The 10851-nt window shown below is 35.2% G+C and overlaps 1 protein-coding gene across 1 annotated transcript in view; it reads left to right on the top strand.

Annotated features, from left to right (window-relative positions):
- Window positions 1-283: 283 nt before the first annotated feature.
- LOC102589398 (apoptosis inhibitor 5) overlaps window positions 284-10851 on the top strand; it is a 13433-nt gene continuing 2865 nt past the window's right edge. Inside the window, exons 1-12 of the mRNA XM_006360991.2 lie at window positions 284-462; window positions 1246-1410; window positions 3286-3385; window positions 3476-3541; window positions 7431-7528; window positions 7619-7693; window positions 7967-8116; window positions 8838-8903; window positions 8980-9045; window positions 9325-9435; window positions 9674-9763; window positions 9841-9947. Coding sequence (XP_006361053.1) covers window positions 379-462; window positions 1246-1410; window positions 3286-3385; window positions 3476-3541; window positions 7431-7528; window positions 7619-7693; window positions 7967-8116; window positions 8838-8903; window positions 8980-9045; window positions 9325-9435; window positions 9674-9763; window positions 9841-9947 — 1178 coding nt within the window. The 5' untranslated portion in view covers window positions 284-378. The remainder of the gene's footprint in view (window positions 463-1245; window positions 1411-3285; window positions 3386-3475; window positions 3542-7430; window positions 7529-7618; window positions 7694-7966; window positions 8117-8837; window positions 8904-8979; window positions 9046-9324; window positions 9436-9673; window positions 9764-9840; window positions 9948-10851) is intronic.

Raw genomic sequence — 10851 nt, forward strand, 5'->3', positions numbered from 1 at the left:
GTCAAGCATCATCATCATTCGCCACCCCCATTAGATATCACTATCATCCAACTGTTAACAAACAACAACCATTAGTATCCATTAGTATCCATTATCCAACACCATCCTCAATCTTGATTATTTAATATTTAGATCTTAATACAATATGTTACTATTTAGATATATTTGTATTCAATATCTAAAACATTAACACATATTTTTAATAATTCATACGTTTTTAATCTTAATAAAAATAAACATTGTTCCCTGTTTGGCCCTTTTTTTCCTCGTGTGTATATATCCGTTTCTTTTCTCACTAATCTGAAACCCGTTTGTCAGCCCAAGTCTCATTTCCCTTCACTTCTACTGTCTCTACTGCTTAAACTTACAAGCTTAGCAATGGCGGAGTCATCGGACGAGGCCATTATCGAGAAGCTTTACGAGTACGGCGAACGCCTCAACGAAGCTAAAGACAAGTCTCAGGTACGTAAAAACTCAATTTACCTTTTCAGTTTCCCGTTCTAGGGTTCGAATTTGAATTGAATCTGCATTTTTTTTTCGGAATTGAGATAATTTTTATTGAATTGTGGTTTATTGAGTCAAATTTATGTGTAGTAGTTTCAGTTTAGTTTGATTGAACAGCGGTGTATTGAATGAAATTTGTAATTATTTTTTTTGAGAAGTTTCAGCTAAGTTTGAGTGAACTGTGGTGTATTCAGTCAAGTTTAGTTTGATTGAAACTGTGGTGTACTGAGTCAATTGTTTTAAATATTTTTTTCGAATAGTTTTAGTTTAATTGAACTATGGTGTATTGAGTCAAATTTCTTTATTATTTTTGGATAGTTTCAGCTAAGTTTGATTGATCTGTGGTATTATTTGGTGTATAATGTGGATGATTGTGAGAATGTAATTGACGCAGTGAAGAACAGCATGTGGTATATTGAGTCAAGGTTGTATATTTTTTCGAGTAGTTTCAGCTAAATTTGATTGAACTGTGGTGTACTGTATCAAGTTTATATATATTTTTTGAATAGTTTCAGATAAGTTTGGGTGGACTGTGGAATTATTTGGTGTATAATGTGGAGGACTATGAGAATAAATTAAGGCTGCGAAGAGAAGCATTTGGCGTATTCAATCAAATTTATGTGTTTTTGAGTAGTTTAAGCTTAGTTTGTTGAACTGCAGTGGATAGAATCAAGTTTATACATTTTTTTTTCAGAATAATTTCTGCTAATTTTGATTGAACTGTGCAATTATTTGGTGTAGAATGTGGAGGACTATGAGAATATAATTAAGGCAGCGAAGAGCAGCAGTGTTAAAGCTATGCAATTAGCAGCTCAGCTAATCCCCAGATTCTTCAAGTATTTTCCTAGTTTATCAGTCCGTGCTGTAGATGCTCAGCTGGATTTCTGTGAAGCTGAGGAGCTTGGGGTCAGTCTTTTGTATTTGCCTTTTTAAAAATAATTCCTTTTAATATCAATTTAGACCTTTCTCCATTTGTGTCTGTCATCCTGGTCTCATGCTAATATTCTCTATTTCATTTCAAATTAATCAGCTTGTTTCTTTTTCTTATGATTAATAAATTATGATAAGGTCGCTTTGTTGTTATTCCTTAGTGAGTTTTTCTCCAAATAATGTAACTTTTAGGCATTATCATATGACATGTCAAATACTACTGAGACACAAGAATGGTGCAATAGATGTGAATTGTCTTGCAGTTTTTAACTGAGATTATGTGTAGTTGGTTTGTCTATTCTTTATTTGTTCTTGATGCCAAAGTTGCGAGGGACTAGCTTAGGTAGCAAATAGCAACTAGGACTGACTTAAGAAAGTATTCATATTGCTGGAGGTGGATGAAGAAAAAAGTTATTTCCTTTACTTTGGTTCAAGTAGATTTTTTAATTTAGAAAATCTAAGGTATTTTAGTACTACAAGCACTAAGATAGTTCATATTACCAGAATATATACACAAAAAGCATCCGTTTAGCTATGCAGGGAGCTCAAAAAATCTAACATTTCATATCAATTTTATTCCAACAATACAAAAGATGAAGACAAGCCTTTTTAGTTGCTGAATTGTCAAATTTGTCATCCTTCTTTCTTTAAAGCATCTATTGTTTTCTCTCTTTCCATATCTTCAAAGCTGTCAGGCTACCGGACAATGCATAAAAAGGTGGCTGACTGAGTCAGGTTCTGCTCCATACATGTAGCATATATTATATAATGAGTTACACTTATGCATCAAGTTCTCCTGAGAAACACGAGCCTCATTAACTGCAGCCCAACCGAGACAAGCTACTCTAGGAGGCACTTTCACTATCCATATCAACATCAAGTAGAGTTAATTGAATTGCGCTTAAATGTAAAAAAAATTCTTTCTTTTTTAGTTGGCCATTTCAGTAAGCGTTCTATTTCTTATTTTTTGTCGACAAGCAGCGATTCAATTGCTTCATAAAATTGAGGTAATGAATCTCATGATTTGGGAACTGAATTTTTTGCTGTATGTTAGGATTTGGGAGTGTCAATTCATGATTGAACTTTAGAAATGAAAATAGTTGTTTGCAGGCTCGAGAATATGAAAAGTAGTAGGGAAAAAAATGAAATCATGACATTGTGATAATTGCTTTTTCAAAGCCATCCTACGTGTATATTTATACTGCAAGTTTATTGTTGTGTTCTATCCCCGTTGTCTTAATTTTTGTGCTTAAGTGGAAAGATAAGGTACATAAGTTAAGAAAATTTGGCCCGTAAAAGTTCAATACAAACATAAAGAGAGAGGAAAGACCAGTACTCTTTCACCAGGTACATAATTGAGGTAAGCGTAAGCTAAGCCCGAACACCACCGTAATAAAATAAATGGAAACCCTGTATTCCTTGATCTTAATCGATGTCATTTTTAGGTTAGAAAATAGGTAGGTAATGACGAAAAGGTTGTGATGAGATTGACCTTATTCCGTCTGTTACCTATTTTACATTCGGGAATTTCTCTGTTTCTTGATTACGTACAAGACTTCGGTTTCATTTGTAATTATTATTTTCTTTCTAGGTCTCAACTTTCTTCAGTTTCTATTCGTTTTTTCTTTCTGTCTTGCTTTACTGCTTTTTAACATGTTTAAATATCTTATTTGTAATGGAGTTCCTATAAACATTTCGACTGCATGATTTAAGTTTCTCTTCACAGCTTACAGATAAAAAAGAAAGGACTTCTCTTAACAGTACTTATGGCATAAATGAGACTAGAAGTTTGTAACATTGATGTTTCTTGATGGGACCTTTGAGCTTTGTTTGACCAATTACCGTTTGCAGGTTCGAGTGCAAGCCATTCGTGGACTTCCTCTTTTTTGCAAAGACACACCCGAGCATCTTTCGAAAATTGTTGACATACTTGTTCAACTCCTGACTGCTGGTATAGAAATCTCTTAGTCTTTCCATCAAGAAATGTTTATTATGAGGAAAGATATGTGATCCTGACTTCTCTATCTTTCTATTCTTCCAGAGGAAAATGTGGAACGTGATGCAGTAAACAAAGCCCTTTTGTCCTTGTTAAGGCAAGACGTAGAAGGTATGTTGATTCTGTCCCACTGACATTGAAACCAATGCACATAGGTTTTTTCTGTAACTAAATTCATCTTAAATTGAGTTAAGAAATTAAATTGCTGAACTTATCAAACTGTGCTTTCTTTCTTCTGCTGGATGCTATTTCATGTTTCCTGGTACCACTCTCTTAGCAAAAAGGTAGAACAATAGATACATTAAAGCCTGGTCTACGAAAACAATGGATGTTTTGTTTGGTACCACTGTTTCAGACTTCCAGTGTTTCTTATATAGTGCCTTGGTAGGTGTATTGTCTTCAACTTCCTCTGTAAAATGTTATAACCTTCAGCATTTGTTGTGTGAAGAAAATGGACCTTGGGCCCAGCTTAATACTATAAGCTATCTTATGAGGTGAGGATTGTTAAGATCGTATAAGGAGACAAACATCCTATCCCTCAACCACTGTAAGACACTTAACACCCCTGCAAGCCCAGGTTTTGACATTTGGAGCATGGTGATGATAACATGGGGGCGCAACATTGCCTGAACCAATAATAAGGATGGATCTGGCGCTGATACTATGTGAAGAAATTGAACCTTGAGCCGAATCAACCCCAAAAGCTGGCTCATGAGGTGAGAAGTGAGATTGCCCAAAACAATAGAAGAAGAAAAGCAACTCATCCCTTGTGAGTCACTTATCAGCGTTTCATTGGCTACATTGGATAAATCAGCAAATTTATTGCTGCAGTGCACATTATATGTTGCATTTGATGCACCATTAGGCATTAACAAGCATGCTCTTCCGGTCAATACCTGGGCAACTGTTTACCATTGTTCTAGCTTCTTATATACCTTGATTAAGCTACTAGTTCCAGGTTTTTGCAGCCATTGGTATGCCATATTAAAATGCATCTTTGTATTACACTTATCTGACATAGGAATTTTATTGATTAAATCCTTCTAGGAAATATGTTCTTGTCCAAATTTATAATTAGCTTAAATAAGAGCTTAAGTGTTAGCTAGGTGGATATGTTGGCTACAGAAATATTTATACTTTAACATTACACTGCTGAAGGACGTAGTGCACATTTGTGCTTTCAAAAGGTGGAAGAAGATGTCCGCATGAGATGTAGTTATGTGGGTACTTTGGGTTGAAAGGAATAAAGAGCATTTGAAGGACTAGAGAATGAATTTTTACCTTACCATTATTAAGAAAGGACCAGAAATGAATTTGTATAGATGATTTGTCTTCCCCCCGTCCCCTCCTTTGATAGACTTTTGATATGATGGCCAGAGGGTGTTGTGGATGCGGGGAAGTAAATTAATTAAGTATTTAATTATATTTTAAAGTAGATTTATTTATTGGTTAATTATATTTTAGTAGTTGTCTTTATTATTCTAGAATATGATTTATTTTTTCATAGCTTCATAAGGATTATGTTAAGCTATAGTCATTCATTTGGAATAGGATTTAGGTTTCCTACTAACATAAGAATTAGACTTCCTATTGATGTAGTAAGACTCCTATTTAAAGGGATTTTTGATGAATAAATCACTTAGTCATATTTCAGCAAAAAGCAAGAGATCAGAGTTCTCTCTTTCATTGAACTCTAAGGTTTCAGTCTCCCTTTTAAAGAGTTGAAGAGATTGTAGTTCTCTCTTCCATGTGAATCGATCCTTCCCTAAAGATCCATAACAGAGGGCCTTATCTTTGGTTTTGAGTCAATATTGGTGCACCCACGAGGTCCCTGTAAGTCTAGATGATTGGTGCCCTTTTGCGACCATTTTCTTGTATTCACTTGTATATCGGGGCTTCCCTGCAACACCAATAATATCATTACCTTATTCTAGAAACTATGACACTTTCTCTAGCTGGGGATCATTTGTAAAAGCAGATGGGTTCAAGATCCTTTCCGAATGCGAAGGGTACCAACATGAAAACTAAAAAAAGTATTAAATTCTAATGGAGTTTTAAGCATAAAGCGCAGGCTTTATTGCTTTAATATAGAAAGCGCAAATGATGAGTACACCAAAATAACATGTAAATCATAACAACTTTTTTTATAAGAAAGTGAAGATAATTAATAACACTTACCGAGGTACCAAAAATTGTACAAACTGAGAAGACATTTTCCTTCTATATTTTGAAGGAATACAACAGGTCTACCCTAATAAAGGAATAGTAAGTATTAACAATGAACACACAATAATTTTTTTTTGAATAGGTAACAGCTTTGTATTATAGACCAGTACTTAGGTAGTAGTACTGAAAACCCCCTTTACATGAACACACTATAATTATTTGGACAAAAGAATTGAAAAAAGTATAATTAGGTGAAATAGTTGATATGTAGTTCTGCCTTCTTCCGAACATTGCCATTGGTAATGAGACGTATGCCTTAGCAGCTTGGTGCCTAAAGTAAATGATAAACCATTGTCTAGGTGAGGCGAAGCACTCTTCCTATGCTGCACCTAACTTCAGGGTATAAGCTCGCTTCAAACAAGCTTCTGACAACGCCCTAGGGTACTATGCAAGTTGTTTTGCTTGAATTTAGCATCATCTTATCCCCAAAATTATCTGGATTAATATACAATCTATGAAATCCACTTCATCAAAAGAGGGGAAAAAACGAGAAAAGTAAGAAATCATCTTTTATGAATTTAAAAGGCAAGGCATGATATGTTTGTGTGAGCAGTTGTAATAGTGCTTAGATGAGAATTAATATGTAGCCTATTTTTACAACTCTAATTCCGATTCCCGTGGTGTGTCCTTAATTAGTCAAAAAGTGGTATAGGATGCTTCTCATATCAATTTTTTGGAGTCTGTAACCTATATCTTCATGAAATTTTTTGGATCTTGGGTGCAAATTTTTCGAACTGCTGTTTCTTTTATTCTGAAGAAGAAAGAAGAAAACCCTAAGTAAAGGAAGAAAATAACCACAATCAAGCCAAAAAGAATCTTATATACATATATTACGTACACACTTCTTCTTCATAAGGTTGCATGGTATTCAACCCATAGTGCATTATGCAATCTTGAAGTCTGAGATTGAAGAGAGGTTAGAGCAGCATATAGTCAGAAGTGTGAGATCCTTTCCTGCTTGAAAAGTAGGAGTATTATCCAAGTTCTTTTTTTCCGCTCGGGGATCAGTCCCAATTAAATTTAAGATTATGTATTGTAGGACCTATTTTGAGGTGACGTTTCTAATAAAATGTTCTCTTATTTTAAGCTCGAACTTGAAATCTTTAATTTATCGACAAAATACTTTATAATAGGGTTTTGAGGACCACATAGCAGTGAGCATTGATGAACTACAGGAGTAGTACGTTCGTATGTCCTTTCTGATATACTGATACGATTTGTTGCTGCATTTAAAGATAGTAGAAAATGAAATAATACTACTAATATAAAATGTGATTTTGGTAATTGGTACATGTTTTCTTAAACCTCCCATAAGACCCATATTCTGGCTTTTAGCTGGAGAATATCCAACAATATTTTCATAGTTTATTTTCGAGCCGAGGGTCTTCCGGAAACAGTCTCTCTACCTCCTCGAGGTAGAGGTAAGCTCTGTGTACACTCTACGCTTCCTGGACCCCGATTTTGGGCATACACTGGGTTTTTTGTTGTTATTGTACACATTGATGGGGTAGAGGGAGAAAGAGAGGAGGACAGAGGCTTAGAAGGGAGAAGAATGCCTGAAGGGTTTGCAAGGTTAATAGATAAGCAATCCAAGAAAGGATGCTCTGCAGTAGAACTAGCGTGGTCACTATGAAAACTTTCAATCACTCATTGCTTTGCTTTCTGCTAATTCATTTTCCGTCATTTTTTCTTGATGCTTTAACTGGGACAATTTTTTCTGATAGAATTGCTGCTCTGTTATTAAGGCAATGTGACTTTCTTTCTGTTCCTGTAGCTTCATTGACAGCTCTTTTTAAACACATTGAGACTATTGATGAGCAGATGTCGGATGACAATCTCCGTGAAAGGACCTTAGTTTTTATAAAAGACAAGGTAATAAGGTCAACATTCTCTGTGGAAGCTGTTAATATGTCCATTTATAAGTCTTATGTATTCTAATTGGCTATATGACTTTGTCTGCAGGTATTTCCTCTAAAAGCTGAGCTCCTCAAGCCTCCAGAAAAAATGGAGAGGCACATTACCGATCTGATAAAGAAGGTAGTTAGATATTTTACTCCTGTTCTTCTGTCCTGTAGGGAGTTAATGAGGTGATTTGTTAAGTATTTTGACTTGCATTTCAGAAGCTTTGCTTCTTCGTTTGTCTGCCAGTACCTGTGGTATATTGTAGAGTCTACATGCTATTTGATTGTTCTCTCCTAGAATATGGAGATACATGTAATACCAGTGAGGAAAAATTCCTAGATAATAAATTCTGTATTTTCTCAACGCTCTTCAATGAGAATGTGAGAAGATTAATTGCATCTATTGCAGAGCCTACAAGATGTGACAGGAGGTGAATTTAAGATGTTCATGGATTTTTTGAGAAGTTTGAGCATATTTGGAGATAAAGCTCCTCAAGAGCGTGTGCAAGAACTGATTGAGATCATTTCAGGACAAGCTGATTTAGATGCGCAATTCAATGTAAGTGTCTATCTCATTTTAGAATGTTGTAGAAATTTCTGGTTTCCTGTTGTTCTCGCAGTCAAATAGCATCACACTGGGGTGGTTGGTTTGTTGTCTACTAATGTATTTCCCTTAGTTACTGAAAGTATTGATTATCCACATCTTTAGAACCAACAGTTGGATGATCAAAACTTTTCACTGTAGTTTAGTTGGTTTTCATATTAGCAATTTCATCCCAGGGTGAAAACTTTTACATCTGTCATTGGATTGAAACCCATAAACTCAACACATTGGGTAACTTCTGTCCCAGATTTCACACATCAAATCAACCAAACTAGTACGAATTCCCAAAAGCATTGGAGCTGAACAAATCTGTTTGAAACCCTTTTTAATAGAACTGATCTAAACCTTAATACATGAAAACTTTAAGCATAGAGGTTTCACTATGATCTGCTTTCTTGGCGTGTAGCACTTAAAGCACTACATGAATGAAACCTCTGAATTTTTTTGGATTACTAAAATCAGTATACGAAATGTGGTGTACTTTGTAATTCGTACATCACCTGTATCAATAGAAATCATATGCCGTCCGGAAAGAACTAGATTTCTGCTCTATGTTCTCCGTCTTCTTTCCCTGTGAGTCCAAACTCCTTGTCTGGTGAACTTCTGTACCATCTGTGCGCTTGTTAATCTGCAGGCAGCTGAAGAATTCCTTCATCTGAATTGTTTAAAATTGCAGGTTTCAGACGGAGACCACATCAATAGATTGATAGCCTGTTTGTTTATGGCTATTCCATTTTTCGAGGTTTGTCCTTATTTTTAAGTACTTCATTACTTTTTCAGTGCTTAATACACCTAACTGATTTCTATGTTTCATGCAGAGGGGTGCCTCAAATAGCAAATTTCTAAATTATTTGAATAAACATATATTCCCAGTATTTGACAAGGTAATACCTGAATTCCTTGTAGCGTAGCATAATACTTATTTGGTTCCCTTATCTGCTATGAACTGTAGCTATCTCATTGGGTATAATTTAAGTGTTTAAAACATATTTATCTAGTATAGTTTCAAATAAGAAGCTAGTTTGTCAAAGAAAAAATATAAAAAAAACCTTTGTCAAAAAAAAAATATATATATAAAAAAAACAATCTTTCTTTGCTGTTGTGGATATTAATTTGTTCTTTTGGTAGTTCAAACAAATGTTCTAACCTATCTTTGTCATCAGCTTCCTGAAGAACGGAAGGTAGACCTGCTCAAAAACCTCGCAGAGAGCGCACCCTATACAATTCCTCAAGATTCGAGACAGATCCTTCCCTCTGTTGTTCAACTATTGAAGGCAAGTATTTAGTTTTCCTTAGTTCTGGTTAGAGGCATCTTTATACATGCAGAAAATTGTAGGGTTGATTAACTTCTATATATTCTAAATGTTTTTCCTAGATCCATATATATATATATATATATATTAACTCTACCTTATATTGTTCCATGAACAAGGTGAACTTTTGAGTTTGAATTTGAAAGATTAACCTTTTCAGTTAATCATTTTCCTTATGAAACTTTTTATTCTCTTTTAGAAATATATGCCTCGTCGAAAAGCGGGAGAAGAGATGAACTTTACTTATGTTGAGTGTTTGCTGTATACTTTTCACCATTTAGCTCACAAGGTACGGTACGTCTTTCTCTTGGATACGTATTGTGTATCTGCACAGTGAGTTCTCACCACTTATTTGTTGTCGAATAGGCGCCAAATGCCACCAATAGCTTATGTGGTTACAAGATTGTGACTGGACAGCCATCTGATAGGCTTGGGGAAGACTTCTCGGAGAATTACAAAGAGTTCACAGAGAGGTAATTTGATAGTTAAACTTTTTTCTAAATTTTTGCTCTGGAATATCTCATCCTGCACCGAGTGCATATGTCAAATAATGTTCTTGGAATATTAAAGTCACCAGTTCAAAAAAAAAAATTATGTTCCTGAAATATTTGTTTTCTTTACCGAGTCAAATGCACACTAATTTTGCCTATTAGCAAAGTTGTTTGCATTGGTTGCTGCATGGAAAGTAGGAATATTCTGCCGGGATAGAGTAATAATCAAAACTTCTCAGGTCTAAGTGGTCATAATGTTAAAATGTAGGCCATCTTAAGTAAGGTTATCTTTGACTTTTGATAGTTAGACCGCAGAATATTGAGAAAGGTGGTTTGACTGCAGTAGATTATAGTGATTCAGTTAGTTATCAATCAGCGCAGGAAGAAATAACTTACTGAAAAAAGCTTGATCATAGTTTGTGTCCTGTCTTGTTCAATAGAGCGTATTGGTAATTGAAGACATGCATTCCAGGTAGTGCTCATAGTTATTGGGGGATATGTTGCTTGGACTCTCCAAAATTACTGCCGCACCCATGTTGAATCCTTTAAAAATGTAGTACTTTTGAGGATCCAATATGTACCCGGAGGCATTTTTAAGGAGTCCGAGCAACATAGGTTGGAGGTGCAAGGTGCAAAAAGGAATAGATGATACTAGCAATGAACTCGGGAAAAGAGAGGAATGCACAATATGTTTTCTATTCAAATTGGTTCTAGCAAGTGTGGGAGGAAAAGGAAGAGGATGATGAGACTAGCAATGGCCTAGGAAAAAGAGGAGCACCAGTTGAGGATTGGAAGGAAAAGAGGAGTGGCAAAGCTGGAGCACATACCTTAAAGAATGGTGAAAAAGCTCTTTGTTTGTTTGTGTTTTTTTTTTTGGGTGGGTGGG

Source organism: Solanum tuberosum, unplaced genomic scaffold (genome assembly GCF_000226075.1).
Source record: "Solanum tuberosum cultivar DM 1-3 516 R44 unplaced genomic scaffold, SolTub_3.0 scf00338, whole genome shotgun sequence".
NCBI lineage: Eukaryota > Viridiplantae > Streptophyta > Magnoliopsida > Solanales > Solanaceae > Solanum > Solanum tuberosum.